Raw genomic sequence first — 17,991 nt, forward strand, 5'->3', positions numbered from 1 at the left:
ACCTGTTTCCTTTGCCACATAGGGTTTTGTTTTGTTTTTCTTTGAGATGGACTTTTGCTCTTGTTGCCCAGGCTGGAGTACAATGGCGCAATCTTGGCTCACCACAACCTCTGCCTCCCAGGTTCAAGCAGTTCTTCTGCCTCAGCCTCCTGAGTAGCTGGGATTACAGGCATGCACCACTACACCTGGCTAATTTTGTATTTTTGGTAGAAACAGGGTTTCTCCATGTTGGTCAGGCTGGTGTCAAACTCCCGACTTCTGGTGATTCACTCACCGTGGCCTCCCAAAGTGCTGAGATTACAGGCATGAGCCACTGTGCCTGGCCAGGGGTTTTCAATTCTACTTAACAGAAATATATTCGTGCCCAGCATGGTTGTCTGGCGATGTGAAGAGGGAAATCAAAGGATGCAAGGAGGTAGGAAGGAAAAGGAAGAAGAAAGAAGGATGTCCACATATAAGACAGTATATAATTAGTATATAGTTTAAACAAATAATAAAGGCAGAATGGGAAAGGGGGTTTCTGGACAGACAATTTCAATACAGAAGTAAGTATGGTATCAAATGAATAAAGACCAGTATAACAGTGGTATGAAAGAGTAGGTGTAGGATGAAGTTAGGCTTCAGAGGAAGAGATAGAGGCCAAATATTTAATTAAGAATCACAGTAGCCGGGTGCGGTGGCTCACGCCTGTAATCCCAGCACTTTGGGAGGCCGAGGCGGGTGGATCACGAGGTCAAGAGATCGAGACCATCCTGGTCAACATGGTGAAACCCCGTCTCTACTAAAAATACAAAAAATTAGCTGGGCATAGTGGCGCGTGCCTGTAATCCCAGCTACTCAGGAGGCTGAGACAGGAGAATTGCCTGAACCCAGGAGGCGGAGGTTGCAGTAAGCCAAGATCGTGTCATTGCACTCCAGTCTAGGTAACAAGAGCAAAACTCTGTCTCAAAAAAAAAAAAGAATCACAGTAGTATGTGATAGTGTTATCTAGGTATGAGAGATTAAACTCTTGGTTATGGGGTGAGGTGCTGGCAGTGAAAAAGTAGAGGAAGAGTCTAAAGCTGAAAAATCTCCAGGAAAGAACTGATGGGAGTGATCTGTAGAAGAGAAAAGAGATAAAAGAGCCAAAAATAACTACATTTAGAGCTAGCCTGACTAGAAATTAGTTATGTTGTTCAGAGAAACAAGGAATAAAGATAATGTACTTAAATTTCCACTCATTGAGTTTGACTAACATCATTACACCTAAATATAGATACCCACTGTGCAAACAAAGACTAGCTTACAAGAAGGTCATGTCATCAGGATATCTACTTGATGATGTCAAGCATGCATTATCACAAATATGTTTTCATGTGTTAGGACAAGGATACTGGGAAAACCTCTGTGGTTGTCGGGACATGGAATCAAGAAGAGCATATTGAATGGGCTAAGAAGAATACTGCTAGAGCTTATCATCTTCAAGACGATGGTACCCAGACAGTCAGGTAAGATTTACTTTCCTTGCCTTTGGAGCTGATTAGTAGAATTTCTAAAACTCAAAATATTGAAAAACATAAAAACTCAACATTTAAGTAAAATCCCTGGTCAGTTTTTTTCAGGAGACATCTTTTAGGTTAGTTTTCTTTTCCTGGGGAAGCAACACAGTGCAGTAGTTCAGAGCACAGTCTCTGGAGTCAGACTACCTGGATTCAAATGCTGGCTCATCACTTCCTACCTTGGAGAAATTACATAATCTTTTTTAACTCTCACTTTTGCTGTCTAATGGTATTTACCTCATGATTATTATAACATTTAAGAGGTAATTTACATAAAGGAGAATGCCTGGCAATAAACCTGGGCTGCTGCCTTTAACAATGGGGGGCGGTAATACGTTAATGAGAGTGGCAGTGTTGTTAGTAACAACAGCTCAATTCTGTTAGAACTGAGGCTGTTTTGTTTTTTTGTTTGTTTGAGACGGAGTCTTGCTTTGTTGCCAGGCTGGAGTGCAGTGGCGCAATCTCAGCTCACTGCAACCTCCACCTCCTGGGTTCAAGCGATTCTTCTGCCTCAGCCTCCTGAGTAGCTGGGACTACAGGCATGTGCTATCACACCCGGCTAATTTTTGTATTTTTAGGAGAGACAGGGTTTCATCATGTTGGCCAGGATGGTCTTGATCTCTTGACCTCATGATCCGCCCACCTCAGCCTCCCAGAGTGCCGGGATTACAGGCATGAGCCACTGCACCTGGCCGAGGCTGTTTTTTAAAAACTACTTTACATCTCTTTTGGAATATATGCATATATCTTGTCAAAACACAGTAAGTTAATCTTATTTCCCAAGAATAACTACATTTTAGTTTTTCTTGTAGACTCTTACTCAGTATGTTTTATTCTTTCTTGTTCCTTCTTGTTATTACCTCTGTCCTTCCTAAAACAGATGATATGGATTGTTTTCAGAGTGTGCTGACTTTTTGGGCTGATCAAAGTGAAAGTCAGCAAAATTAAAACATAGACATTAAGTATTATAATATACTAAACAGATTGAGTTTTCTTATCCTTGTAGATATATCTTTTATGTGAAAACAATTTGTGGTATCATGTGCAATAGATGTTGAAGCATGAGTGTTAGACTGGTAAAATAAAAGCTTTTCTTTGGATCCTGCTCATTTGAGATTGACAGTTTGGCCTAGGCTTTGCCTTCTATACTATAGTACCTAACATACAGTATTTTAATGGAAGTAGCTTGATGGAGGATGGAAGCAAAGAACTGTTTCACAAAGCAATGTAGTGGGCTGGGGAAATAGATAACTTTAAAACAACTTTTTTTAAAGGAATATAGCCATAATTATTTTTATACAAATAAATAATATGCAAGTTGAAAATAATTATTATTAACTAAGCCAGTATGAACTATCTCTCTGTTATATTCTCTTTATAGGATCCAAAAGACTGCCTTTGTGACATAACCCTAAAAATATTTTTTTAAAGAATATTTTATAGTCAGGTTTAACTAATACAAAACTGATCCCTCTAACCATCTTCTTATTCTACCTATTACAGTTACTCTATTAGTGAGATTTTAGTTTAATAAAACTTGTGTGTTTCTCCGATTCAGGATGGTGTCACATTTTTATGGAAATGGAGATATTTGTGATATAACTGACAAACCAAGACAGGTGACTGTAAAACTAAAGTAAGTTAGACCATCAAATCATACTATATGCTTTCTCTTTTACCTATTTCCTATAGACAAAAGTTTTATGTAAACAAAGTATAATTAAGAATAATTATTAAAGTATACTATTTAAATTATTCATAAAATTATATTAAATTATACAGGGTCCACTTGAATGGGATTTTTAGGAGTAAAACTATTAACAGTGATCTTTAAATGATTCGGGCAGTACCTTAAAGTTCTCTGTTTTAGGTGTAAAGAATCAGATTCGCCTCATGCTGTTACTGTATATATGCTGGAGCCTCACTCCTGTCAATACATACTTGGGGTAAGTTAAAAAGAAAATAATCAAAAATTCCATTTTGAGCCAGGTTTTAATTTTTTGCATTAAGTTTAGGAAGGAACTTCAATAGTCTCCAAGACTTAATATGGCCCACATACCACTTCTGTAATAGCTGACGTTTTTTATTTGACTTTTTTTTTTTTTTTTTTTTTTTGAGACGGAGTTTCGCTCTTGTTACCCAGGCTGGAGTGCAATGGCGCAATCTCGGCTCACCGCAACCTCCGCCTCCTGGGTTCAGGCAATTCTCCTGCCTCAGCCTCCTGAGTAGCTGGAATTACAGGCACGCGCCACCATGCCCAGCTAATTTTTTGTATTTTTAGTAGAGACGGGGTTTCACCATGTTGACCAGGATGGTCTCGATCTCTTGACCTCGTGATCCACCCGCCTCGGCCTCCCAAAGTGCTGGGATTACAGGCGTGATATTTGACATTTTTAAATTGATATGTAATTTCCATGAAATAAAATGCACTGATCTTAAGTGTTAAGCGTGATAAGTTTTGACAATTTTGTACACCCATGTAACTATCACCCAAAACAAGGTATGTCACTGCAGAAAGTTCTCTCATATCCCTTTCCAGTAAACACCCCTTAGCCCTCGCTCAGAGATACTCCTTTCTGATTTCTGACACTATAGATTAGTTTTGCCTCTTTTTTGAGTTCCACATGAATGGAATCATGTAGTGTATAATATTTTTGTGCCTGAACTCTGACTCAGTGTAACACTTTTTGTTTGGTGTTGTTTAGTTTAGTTTTTTCCTATTGATATATAATATTTGTATGTGTTTACAGGTTATGTATGATACTCAGTTACATCCATAGAATATGTAATGATCCAGTCAGAGTATTCAGAATATTGATCACCACAAGCATTTATTGTTTCTGTGTGTTGAGAACATTTTAGGTCCTCAGTTCTCAACACATCTTAACAGAGGTCTGGATGTGAACTCTGTATTTCTACTGCACTTATTTTTTTCTCTGTCTGTGACTTGCCTATTCATTTTTTTTTTTTAAATAAAGACAGGGTCTCGCCATATTAGCCATGCTGCTCTCAAACTCATAGACTCAAGCAGTCCTCTCACCTTGCCCTCCCAAAGTGCCGGGATTATAGGCATCCGCCGCCACACAGCCTGGAATGCAGTGGTGCAGTCTTGGCTCACTGCAGCCTCCACCTCCCGAGTTCAAACAGTTCTTGTGCCTCAGCCTTCCAAGCAGCTGGGACTATAGTCCCAAGTAGCTGGGACTACAAGTGTGCACCACCACACCTGGCTGATTTTTGGTTTTTGGATTTTGATTTAAGACTGAATCTAGAGTGTCACCCAAGCTGGAGTGCAGTGGCATGCTCTTGGCTCACTGCAGCCTCTGCCTCCTGGGTTCAAGCAGTTCTCCTGCCTCAGCCTCCTGAGTAGCTGGAATTACAGGCATATGCCACCATGTCCAGCTAGTTTTTGTAATTTTAGTAGAGACAGGGTTTCACCATGTTGGCCAGGCTAGTCTCGAACTCCTGACTTCAAGTGATCTGCCTGCCTCAGCCTCTCAAATTGCTGGGATTGTAGGTGTGAGCCACCCACACCCAGCCCAGTTTTATTATTAATCTCTTTTTGGTGAACAAAAATTTTTTATTTCATTAAGTTCAGTTTATCATTTATTCCTTTTTAAGAGTGAACACTTGCTGTGTTCTAAGAAATTTTTGCTACCCCAAAATCATGAAAATATTCTCCTATATATATTTCCTTCTAAAGACTTTATGGTTCTACTTTTGATTATCTGATGCCTAAATGTGGTTTTCTCTGTATTTATCCTGCTTGGAGTTCACTGAGCTTCTTGAATTTGTAGTTTGATATATTTTATCAATTTAGAGAAGTTTTTGGACATTATCTCCTCAAAGATTTATTCTGCTCCATTCTTTTTCTGATACTCCAGTAAGACATGTTAATATAAAATTGTCCCAAAATCTCAGAGACCCCTTTATTTCCACTTTTTTTCCTTTGTTTCATTTTGGGTCATTTATATTAAGCAGTCTTCAAACTTGTTAATTCCTCTGCTGTGTCCAGTCCATTGAATGAATTTTATCACTGACATATTTTTATCTCTAACCTTTCCACTTGGTTCTTATCTCTGCTGAAATTTCCTATCTGATCATACATGTTTCCTTCATCATGTTTATTATAATTACTATAATGTCTGATAATTTCAATGTCTGATCCATCTTTGGGTTACATTTTTCTTTACCTTTCACTTTAAATACACTTAATTATTTTGTCATAATGTCCTATCTTTTTTGTTATATAAGAGCTAGCTATGTATTCCTCTCTAATTTCCTGTCCTTTGTTCCTTTTCTCTCCTCCCTTGTTTAAAAATACTTTCCCCACCTATTTGATATTCCATATGGATAATTGAAAGTTATTTTTCAAAAAGCCTCATTTGTAGAAATAATGTTGGATGTTTATCTAAAACAAGGACTTAACAGTTCTAGCAAATATAACTACATTTAGCCATTCAGCAGAATAGTACTGAAAAGTATTCAGCTTAGCAACTTTTTAATGGCTTTTTCTTCTTCTTTAGGTTGAATCTCCAGTGATCTGTAAAATCTTAGATACAGCAGATGAAAATGGACTTCTTTCTCTCCCCAACTAAAGGATATTAAAGTTAGGGGAAAGAAAAGATCATTGAAAGTCATGATGATTTCTGTCTGACTGCATCTCTATAGAGTTCTCAACCATTGGACTGCTTCTAAAGGATTGTATAAAATGACTGTCAACCACTTTGTGAATATATATGTGTATATAAGAGGTTATTGATAAACTTCTAAGGCAGACATTTGTCTCACTTTTTTTCGTTTCTGTTGTGTCTTATAAACTGATTGTTTTTCTTTGCTTGGATAGTGTGTTTCCAAAATAAATCTCATCCAAGCAGGTTAGAATCCAGCCTAATCAAATGTCGTAATTGTTGTACGTATTGAAAGTTTTTAAATAATAGATTTATTATGTAAATTAAAGTATATATAACTAGCGAATGAAGTAAAGATCATGAAGAAAGAAATAGATAGGAGGTTTAAATGAGAGACTATGTAAAATATGTAAATTCTAGTGTAAAGGAAAGGATTTCTGATATCCTTTCAACAGATTTTTATATAGCAGCTGCTCTCTGCAAGGTGTTAAACTAGAAACTGGGCACATGGTAGAGGCTCACATGGGAGTTTTCCTCACCTTTGTTAATCTCGAGAAATTCTTATTTATAATAGGTTGCTTTTATCTATTTCATTTTCCTTCTTACGAGTATGTTTACTCTGAGAGTATCTATCTGATATAGACAGTTGGTGATGCTTCTCTGAGACTCAGAATGGTTTACTCTAACAAAACACTGTGCTGTCTACCCATTGTACTTGCCTACTGTAATACAGATTTCAGTTCTGAACAATTTACAGCACAGTATTTATTTTAAAGTGAATAAAATGTCCATAAACAATGTTGTCATGTAGTCAGTGGCAGATTACTAAATTCCTTTATTTTCTCCATTATCCTGTTGCACACATTTTGAACGTACATATCTGAACAAGAACAGAAAAGGGCCATAAAAGTCTTTACTTTTTCTCCTTTCCAGTAGTTCTGGCCAAAGATACTTTAGTTTAACAAAAGGTTAATTGACTATTTTAGGGTTATTTGCAGATTTTAGTAGGAAGCAGCACATATAGAAAAAGCATGAACTTTGAATTCAGACCTAGGTCAAAATCCTCTTTTTTTCCTTTCTCTCCAGAGATGGGGCTGCTCAGGCTGCTCTGAACCCCTGGCCTCTAGTGGTTTTTCCACCTCAGCCTCCCAAATAGCTGGGGCTACCAGGCACACACCAACAAGACCAGTGCAAAATCCTCTCTTTAACTTACAAGATAGGGAAAACCAAACACTTATAGCAATACAGCACCGAACACTAGGTCACCATAATGTGTGGGGTTTTTTTCCTCACACCAACCAATTTTCTGACACCAGTTGGGTATCCTACAATTCAGTTCAATTCTGACACTCGTCTACTTAGAGTTAGCATCAGACCCCACAGGTGAAGGGCTTAGTTCCTCAAAACTGCTTCCACTTCAGATGCCAATTGCAAGTCTAGGCACCTAGTACCTTTGACCAACCAGTATATAAATCAGGGGTTCCACGACTCTCTTCTTGGGTTTAATAATTTGCTAGACTGCCGGGCATGGTGGCTCACGCCTGTAATCCTAGCACTTTGGGAGGCTGAGGTGGGTGGATCACCTGAGGTCAAGAGTTCAAGACCAGCCTGGCCATCATGGTGAAACCCTATCTTTAAAAAAAATAATAATTTGCTAGACTGCCCCACAGAATTAAAGGAAACACTTTACTTATGTTTTCCAGTTTATTATAAAGGATGCAATTCAGGAACAGCCAGATGGAAGAGCTGCATAGGCAAGGTATGGCAGTGTAGGGGGCAGGGGAGTCCTGCAGACCTTCTAAGCTCCCTCTGGGCGTGCCACTCCCCCAGCACTAGGTTCAGGAACCTAGAAGCTCATCAGATCTCAACAGTTTATTTATAGAGTTTGATTTCTAGACCCCCTCCCCCATCTCCTTCCCAGAGGCCAATAGGTGGGGCTGAAAGTTCCAACCATCTAATCAATCACTTGGTCTTTCTGGTGAGCAGCCCCATCCTGAGGCTATCTAGAGGCTCCACCTAAGTAACCTCTATCTAAATCCAGATAGACTCTATCCAGATAGAGATGGGGTGATCAAAAAGAGTTCTTTATGAGTAACAAGACGCTCCCATCACTCGGGACATTCCTAGGGTTTTAGGAGCTCTGTGTCAAGAACTTGAGACAAAGACCAAACATATTTCTTATACCACATACGAACTATGTGATCCTAGACATGTCAGCGAACCTCTTTGAGCCTCTCTCTTTTGTGGAGAGAATACTTGCTTCATAAAATGGTTATATCAGTGCATGAATTTTACTGTGTGTAAAAAGCCTAGTCCAATACTTGACACTAGTATGTGTTAACTTCCTTTTATTGCCTTTGTCTCCTGTTCACATAAAAAGATCAAAGATCTTCACTGCTATGTTTGTTCAGGTGACAGAGGAAAAAAAAGATCAAAGCCATTAAAATTCTTTTTTGTTGTTGTTTAGATGGAGTCTTGCTTTGTCACCCAAGCTAGAGTGCGGTGACATGATCTAGGCTCACTGCAACCTCTGCCTCCTGGGTTCAAGTGATTCTCATGTCTTATCCTCCTAAGTAGCTGGGATTATAGGTATATACCACCACACCCAGCTAGTTTTTGTATTTTTGTATAGACAGGGTTTTGCCATGTTGGCCAGGCTGGTCTCGAACTCCTGACCTCGAGTGATCCACCCTCGTGGGCCTCACAAAGTGCTGGGATTACAGGCATGAGCCACCATGCCCCTCCAAAATTCATTTTTTTAATGAATTACAGAATCGTGTTTATTATATCAATGAGTTAAAACAACATTAGCCAGGTGTGGTGGCATGTGCCTGTAGTCCCAGCTACTCAGGAGGCTGAGGCAGGAGAATCTCTTGAAACCCAGAAGTGGAGGTTGCTGTGAGCTGAGATTGCACCACTGCACTCCAGCCTGGGTGACAGAGTGAGACTCTGTCTCAGAAAAACAAAACATAATTACCCTCATATTTAGTATAGGTGATTGATAGGGGAGGGAGTTAAAATTGTGAAAGATTAGTGCCAGAAGATACGTTGAGAATATTTAGAAAAAACTCTTTTAGAAGAGGGGGTAAAGATCATCTTTTAAAACTGTACTGGAATAGTTTACTAGGGAAGATTCTTAAAAACAGAAGTCATTTCAAAATAAAAAAGATTTTATAAGAGTCAGCAAAGCTGGGACAGTGTGGGGTGGGGAGTTGGGGAGAGAGAGCATGGGGAGAGATGCCAGATATAGGTGATGGGGAGGAAGGCAGCAAATCACACTGCCATGTGTGTACCTATGCAACAGTCTTGCATGTTCTTCACGTGTACCCCCAAACCTAAAATGCAACAAAGAATAAAATGAATAAATACATACATACATACATCAAATTAAAAAAAAAAAAAAAAAAAAAGGCCGGGCGCTGTGGCTCACGCCTGTAATCCCAGCACTTTGGGAGGCTGAGGTGGGTGGATCACGAGGTCAAGAGATCGAGACCACCCTGGTCAACATGGTGAAACCCCATCTCTACTAAAAAATACAAAAAATTAGCTGGGCATGGTGGCGCATGCCTGTCATCCCAGCTACTCAGGAGGCTGAGGCAGGAGAATTGCCTGAATCCAGGAGGTGGAGGTTGTGGTGAGCCGAGATTGCGCCATTGCACTCCAGCCTGGGTAACAAGAGCGAAACTCTGTCTCAAAAAAAAAATTAAAAAATAAAAATAAAATAAATAAATAAATAAATAAAAAGAGTCAGCAAACCAGCCTTCTAGTTGAGTACACACGAAGCTACACAGGAAGCTGAATCTGGAGGATGGCTTGAGCCCAGGAGTTCAAGGCTGTAGTGCACTGTGGCATCTGCCAATAGCCACCACACTCTAGTAGGAAGACGCAGACACACACACACACACACACACACACACACACACACACGCAAATAGTCTCTGTCTTGACTAACATAGCTCCAACTTTTTTTTTTTTGAGACCGAGTTTCACTCTTGTTACCCAGGCTGGAGTGCAATGACGTGATCTCGGCTCACCACAACCTCCGCCTCCTGGGTTCAGGCAATTCTCCTGCCTCAGCCTCCTGAGTAGCTGGGATTACAGGCACGCGCCACCGTGCCCAGCTAATTTTTTGTATTTTTAGTAGAGACGGGGGTTTCACCATGTTGACCAGGATGGTCTCAATCTCTTGACTTCGTGATCCACCCGCCTCAGCCTCCCAAAGTGCTGGGATTACAGGCGTGAGCCACCGCGCCCGGCCCCATAGCTCCAACTTCTTTAAGGGTAGGGGCTAGTCCGGGTACCTCCATATCTCTTTTAAATGTTGTATCCTCTGTCAGTAGTTTTTGAAGTCTCATTTGCTCTCCAGCTTACTTGCTACTAACTCTGTGATACAGTCATTCTGTATAAGCAGGTTGAATTGCTAACAGGGAAGGGAAATGTCTCAGTTACAATATGCCTAATGCATTTTGAGACGTCTATCTCATCTCTGTTAAAGCCGATGCTACCCCACCCCTAAACCAGATTTATAGGGCAAGGCCTAAGAATCTGTGTTTTAAATAAACATAGCAAGTGATTCTCTGGTTTGTTTTTGTTTTTTTTTTGAGACAGTCTCAATCTGTCTCCCAGGCTGGAGTGCAGTGGCGTGATCTCGGCTCACTGCAACCTCCGCCTCCATGGTTTAAGCAATTCTCTGCCTCAGCCTCCCGAGTAGCTGGAATATTACAGGCTCGTGCCACCATACTCGGCTAATTTTTGTATTTTTAGTAGAGATGGGGGTTTCACCATGTTGGCCAGGCTGGTCTTGAACTCCTGACCCCGTGATCCACATGCCTCAGCCTCCCAAAGTGCTGAATTACAGGCGTAAGCCACCGTGCCCGGCCCGATTCACTGTTTTACATAAATTCTCCAGTGACTGAGAACTGCTGAAGGGACTTCACTAACTACTAACCCTCCTGTCTCCAGCTGAGAGTTTCAGGGAAATAACTAGTAGTTCATCTTTACAAGAAGGTTGAGACTTTGAACTTTTGTTGGGGTTTTGTTTAGGGTTGTTTTTTTTCCTGTTCTGCTTTTTAAAATTTTACATGCTTTTCTTTGAGATGCCACTAGGTGGGGCTTGTAGCCCAGCCCTAGTTCATTTATTTATTTATTTTCTTACTTATTTGAGAGAGGGTCTCTCTCTGTTGCCCAGGCTGGAATGCAGTGGCACGGTCATGGCTCACTGCAGCCTCAATCTCCCGGGCTCAAGGGATCCTCCTGTCTCAGCCTCCTGAGTAGCTGGGACTACTGGCGTGCACCACCATTCTTGGCTAATTTTTAATTTTTTTTTTTTTTTTTTTAAGATGGAGTTTCACCATGATGGCCAGGCTGGTCTTAAACTCCTGACCTCAGGTGATCCACCCACTTCGGCCTCCCAAAGTGCTAGGATTACAGGCGTGAGCCACCGCGCCTGGCCCAATTTTTAATTTTTTTGTAAAGGCAAGGTCTTCCTACGTTGCCCAGGCTGGTCTCGAATTTTCGAGCTCAAGCTATCCTCCCACCTTGGCCTCCCAAAATGCTGGGATTACAGGCGTGAGCCACTGTGCTGGCCCCTAGTTTATCATCCTTGATTAAAGAGACGCTGGCAATAAACTGTCTCAAAATTGAATAGTTATGCTTTGTCTACTGTCCCCTGTGAACTATCCTTTTCAATCAGTCTGCTACCTAAAGACCTAACCTCGTTTCTGACAATACTTCAACTATGTAGTACATAATCGGGCCAAATTATTGACCCAGTAGCACCAAAGATCTTGCATTAAAAGACTTAAGCTAAACAGGAAAATAAAGTTAAGACTAAATTTTGAACAATTTAAGTTTTGCAATCAGAGCTTCAAATGAAAATGCATATCATCTACCCTAGAATGATTTTATTTTTTATTTCATTTTATTTTCAGAGGCGCGGTTTCGCTCTTTTGCACAGGCTGGAGTGCAGTGGCACAATCCCAGCTCACTGCACCCTCAAACTCCTGGGCTCAAGCAATCGTCCAGCCTTAGCTTCCCAAGTAGTTGGGACTGCACATGTGGACCACCACACTGGGCTCCTAGACTGATTTCAAACTCTTCCTAATGTTGGGCGATTTTATTACCAGTGCTTGCATTTGCATTTATTTATTTATTTGCATTTGCATTTAAACTTAGAACTATCTTTCATATATATGGATGTCATATGTTATAATGAGATGTTCAGGTAAAAGTTTTAAAAATATGTTGCCGTGGTGGCATGGATTAGAAGAAAATTCATTTCTTTTTTTTTTCTTTTGACCTGCTTCGTTTCTGACCTGGGCTGATTCACCCTTCTTGAGAAACCTGGTGGTCCCTGGTTCCCAGGAGGTCACCATGTTGAAGCCAGCCTTCGTGCAGACCACCTCATTGGCATAGCATGCTAAGGCCCAGAACTTGTGGGCTCAAGCGATCCTCCAACCACAGCCTCTTGGGAACTCCAGATGGGCGTCACCATGCTGGCTCTTTTTCTCAGTTGTTCGGCAGGGTGGGGTAAGGAACCCACTGCACACTGAAGAGCATGTTTTATCTCATATGCTGATAGTCTCAAAAGTGGTTTCAGGAAACGGTCAAGATGATACAGTGGATTGTAGGAAGAACATATTAGAAATTCTATTAGTTTTTCATCTATGAAAGATGTTAAGTCTCACTGATATATAATATGTGGTACACACAGTAATTGATGAATCAGAAGGTCTTATGTCATAAGCAAAACATCCTAAGAGTGAGTGTTACATGTTTGGAGAAGTTGATGGGGATATCCTTCTTTATTCTTCACTTTCACCCGTTACAGGATCGTGGACTAAATTAATAACCTTTCAGAAAACAGAATTGTTACTCTAAATGTAAGCATTAAGATGATAACTTGGCCAGGCGTGGTGGCTCACGCCTATAATCTTAGCACTTTGGGAGGTCAAGGCAGGCGGATCACTTGAGGTCAGGAGTTCAAGAACAGCCTGGCCAACAGGGTGAAATCCCATCTCTATTAAAAATATAAAAATTACCCAGGCATAGTGGCACACGCCTGTAGTCCAAGCTACTAGGGGGGCTGCTGAAGCAAGAGAATCAATTGAACCCAGAGGTGGAGGTTGCAGTGAGGCAAGATTGTGTCACTGCACTCCAGCCTGAGCAACAGAGCACCGTCTCCAAAAAAAAAAAAAAGATCATACCTTATCAGGTAGATAACCAATCAGAATTTTGGTGTGGAGGTTAAAAGGTGACTTTCACTAGCCATCATTCCAATCACTGAGGTTCTCAGATCTTGCAAGACTTCAACTTTTAGAAATAACACAGTAATGCCTTTTTACAGTTATGGGGAAGGATGAGCATGTTTACCTGGTTAGCAGTCAAAAGAACCTACAGTTTGAAGAGTACTAGAATTCCACTTTTTAATACATAGAGAAAATAAAGGCAAGTCTGACAGTCTCAAAATTAAAATGGAAAGAAGAGCAAAATTATTAATAAATAAAATACAGAGCTTGGAGTATCTTTCACCCACAGCTATTTGTAAATATTTAAGCATTTTAGTACTTTTTACACTGGAAAAAAAAAAAGGTGTTCATCAAAAATAAAATAAAATAAAAATTAAAAAAAAAAAAAGGTGTTCACCAAAAGCAAGTAAATCAAGCAGGACTTTTGGAAACAGTAACCAACTCAATTGCCAAAGATGCTTGTGAAACTAAAATAGTGTTAAACATCTCACATCTAATCACATACTACATTATATGTTTCAAATCTATTTTAATGTTTTTTCAATCCTTTGCCACTACAAACGATACCACACTAAATAAGAATCTTTGCATGTCATTTTACCTTTTTGCTAGTATCCGTGAAATAGATAATTTTAAAATTTGTTTTATAGAAAAGGGATCTCCCTGTGTTGGCCAGGTTGGTTTTGAACTCCTGGCCTCAAGCAATCCTCCCACCTAAGCCTCCCAAAGTGCTAGAATTATAGGTGCCCAGCCTTCTGGGACCTTTTGATAAAAATAATTGTGCTTTGCCTTGAATTTAAGAAAATAATACAACATAGCTTCCTGTATATTCCTTAAGTACAGACATAACTTTTATAAAAAAATATGAAAAAATAAACTTCCTTAAAAATCCAGCAGTGTGGCTGGGTGTGGTGGCTCATGCCTGTAATCCTCGCATTTTAGGAGGCCCAGACAGGAGGATCGCTTGAGCCCAGGAGTTCAAGACCAGCCTGGCCAACATAGCAAGACCCCATCTCTACAAAAATTTAAAAATTAGCTGGGTGTAATGGTGTGCACCTGTGGCGGCAGTTCCTCTGGAGGTTGAGGTGAGAGGATTGCTTAAATGCAGGAGTTAGAGGCTGCAGTGAGCCAGAATTGTGCCACTGCACTCCAGCCTGGGTGACAGAGTAAGACCCTGTCTCTTAAAAAAAAAAAAAAAAGGTTGAACTAACTACATGTGGCTGAGTCAGCATTTGAACCAATTCAGAGTTTATGTTATTTTTATTATGCTGATGCAATTCACAAATCTGGCAAATGAAAATTCATTAGTAAGATTAAAATGTCACCTTGGAAATTCTGGCTAGGTTACATGCCAAACCCTCTCTTCTTTGATAATCTTTTGGTGATGGTGAATAATGCAAGTGCAATGCCAATTATCTAGATCCAGATCATGTTTATGATTTAGATGACAAAATGCTAATTCCTTCCTCTTTTTTGTATGGTTTTCTGTTTTGGAGTAAAGAACACATTTTATTTTTGTTTCTCCTCAGACTATGAATAAAAGTGACCCTCAACAAACATTTGCTGAATAAATGAATGAACCCTCATCTTCTCTTAACCCACACCTTACAAAATCTTTTCCAACTACTACAATTTTCCCTCTCACTTTTTTTAAAACTAATCCCTCTGTTCACTCTCATTACTCCTTATTTTTCAGTGTTTGGTGCTTTGAGGGAAAAAAATATATGTTCTTCAGTTTTACAATGGTCGGGAAAGAAAATGGAACATTTTTATTGTTTGGTTTCATCTGTGTTCCTTTTCTCTTGGATTCCACACAGCATCATTTAATCAATGTTTTGCTGTCTTACACCGATTTCTCACAATCCCATATGTTGCTTCTCCAAACTAATGAGAGTACAGTGTCTGTGTTTCCCTCCTCTGTGGCATATCCACCCCACTCCGGGAACTGAAAGCATTCCAATTCTGAGGCACTCTGAACTCTTCCACAAAAAGTGGCTACTTTGATGCCCACTTCATGAAGAGCATCATTCTGTCTTTTCTTTCCTCAAGTAATATTTTTTTTTTTTTTTTTTTGAGACGGAGTTTCGCTCTTGTTACCCAGGCTGGAGTGCAATGGCGCGATCTCGGCTCACCGCAACCTCCGCCTCCCAGATTCAGGCAATTCTCCTGCCTCAGCCTCCTAAGTAGCTGGGATTACAGGCACGCGCCACCATGCCCAGCTAATTTTTTGTATTTTCAGTAGAGACGGGGTTTCACCATGTTGACCGGGATGGTCTCGATCTCTTGACCTCGTGATCCACCCGCCTCGGCCTCCCAAAGTGCTGGGATTACAGGCTTGAGCCACCGCGCCCGGCCACTTCCTCAAGTAATATTAATAAAACTAGTTTTTACAATTTCTTTGACGAACATTGTTGCTAAAGCCAAACAAATGGTCAACAAGCTTTCACAAGCCCTTGCTAATGTGACATGATTCCAAGGCATTTACACAGGTTACTAAACTTGTCCTAGCACACTGGCCTCAGAAGACAGGCATAAAGCACTCTTTGTAAACTGCTTAGTTTTGGAAGGTCTATCTGGCAGCTGAACAAGTGGCATTTTGGAAAACACCAGGCTTTGCACAAAAATTCACATTCCCACACTGAGAGTCCATTTAGAGATCTCCCACTCATTAGCATGCTACAAGGCCGCTGACAGATCAGGAAGATGTCAAGAGGGTAAACCTTCCCATAAACGAAACTCAGAGAAACAAACTGAACTTATCTTGGCATCAGCCAAGTGTGCTTACAAAAAAACAAAACATGTTTATCAGGGTGAGAAGAAGAAAAATTCACTAATTTGTCCATATGCAAAAAAAAGCTGTGTGAGATTGCCAAGTTTAAAAAAAATTGTCCATATGCAACTGAGTGATATTTTTCCTTTGGTAAAATTAATTGCAAAGGCAGCCAGGTGCAGTGGCTCCTGCCTATAATCTCAGCACTTTGGGAGGCCAAGGTGGACAGATGACTTGAGCCCAGGAGCTCAAGACCAGCCTGAGCAATATGGCAAAACTCCATCTCTACAAAAAAATACAAAAATTAGCCCAGAGGTGGTGGCACGCATCTGTGGTCCCAGCTACTCAGGAGGCTGAGGCAAGAGGATTGCTTGAGCCCCAGAGGTCAAGGCTGCAGTGAACTGTGATCACGCTACTGTACTCTAGCCTAGGCAACAGAGTGAGATTCTATCTCAAAAATAAATAAATAAAAATAATCTCAAAGCCATTAGACCTAAAGTGATTGTCTGGTAAATGACCTCTTGTGGAAAATAACATTTTCCTCAATATCCACCTTTATTCAAATTGTCCTGTGCTTTAAAACAATTGGTACTCCCTCTCCTGTCTTTGCAAGAACCAGCTGTCCCTTTTCTCCTTTAATTCTTTTGTGGTTGCTGAAGAGTTTTATTTTGTCTTCAATGACTTCAGGCTGTATAATGAGCCAAGGAATTCCAATGAGAATGAATGCAGGTTGTCTGGCAGCTCCTAGGCCACCAGCGTTGTCCCTGGGAAAAGATGCCCTCTGAGCTGGATGATGGTTCCCTTAACTGAGTAAACAGTCAGGAACAGGACCTTGTAGTCTAAGTCAGGACTCAAGTCCCCTTTCACTAAAGTCCTGCTGAAAATCCTGGGAAAAATAGTCACACAAAAAATAAACATGAGGAAATTATAAGCCAGCCAGATACAGATTTGGGTTGACATCACTTCCATGGATCGCTTTATCCATCCATTCATTTACTGATCCATTTATTCAACAATTATTTACTGAAAGCCCACAAGGGGCAAGGGCTGGTAGGCACTAGGGGTATGGTGCTAAACAAAACAGACAGTCTTTGCTCCATTCGAGCTGTGTTCCTGTGGAGAGACAGTCAGTAAACAGTAAAATGTAACTTGCGGACTAAACTGTGTCCCCCCGACCCTGCCGAAATTCGTACAGCAAAGCCCCAAAAGCAATTGTGACTATATTTGAAGACAGAGTCCTTCCAGGAAGTAATCAAGGTTAAATGAGATCATAAGAGTGTGGCCCTTATGATGGGATTTGTGTCCTTTATAAGAAAAGACACCAAAGAGCTGGCTTCCTCTCTTCCTCTCTGCCATGTAAGGACACAGAAAGAAGGTGGCCATCTAAAAGCCAGAGAGTCCCTCACCAGAAACCAAACCTGACAGCACCTTGGACTTCTAGCCTCCAGAGCCATGAGAAAATTAATTTCCATTGCTAAGCCATGCAGTCTATGGTATTACTGCGTTATGCCCACCTGAGCAGACTAATACAATTAACATAATGTTAGGAAATGATCAGAACTGTGAACAAAACCATGTAAGGTCGAGGGATAGATAGGCAGTGGCAGCATGGAAAGTGGCACTGAGTATGGTGACGAGGAAAAGCCTCCGGGGAAGACCATTCCAGATGCAAGTATTTCCGGGGGAATTCTCTGACATGGTGACAAAAGTGGGGCATGTGAAAAATAGCCAGAAAGTTTATGCAGCCTGAGCACATTGGTCAGGGTATGAATGAAAGGAAAACCAACACAGAAAGGAAAACAGGGACC

At 40.6% G+C, this 17,991-nt stretch overlaps 1 protein-coding gene across 2 annotated transcripts in view; it reads left to right on the top strand.

Annotated features, from left to right (window-relative positions):
- Positions 1 to 6,314, top strand: part of ERLEC1 (endoplasmic reticulum lectin 1) — a 32,690-nt gene extending 26,376 nt beyond the window's left edge. For both annotated transcript variants that reach the window (XM_012477199.2, XM_064364090.1), the window contains 4 exons: positions 1,363 to 1,487; positions 3,097 to 3,174; positions 3,409 to 3,484; positions 6,062 to 6,314. In XM_012477199.2, coding sequence (XP_012332622.1) covers positions 1,363 to 1,487; positions 3,097 to 3,174; positions 3,409 to 3,484; positions 6,062 to 6,133 — 351 coding nt within the window. In that variant the 3' untranslated portion in view covers positions 6,134 to 6,314. The remainder of the gene's footprint in view (positions 1 to 1,362; positions 1,488 to 3,096; positions 3,175 to 3,408; positions 3,485 to 6,061) is intronic.
- Positions 6,315 to 17,991: the final 11,677 nt, after the last annotated feature.

This window comes from Aotus nancymaae, unplaced genomic scaffold (genome assembly GCF_030222135.1).
Source record: "Aotus nancymaae isolate 86718 unplaced genomic scaffold, 86718_ANA_hifiasm-v0.15.2.pri h1tg000057l, whole genome shotgun sequence".
Classification (NCBI taxonomy): domain Eukaryota; kingdom Metazoa; phylum Chordata; class Mammalia; order Primates; family Aotidae; genus Aotus; species Aotus nancymaae.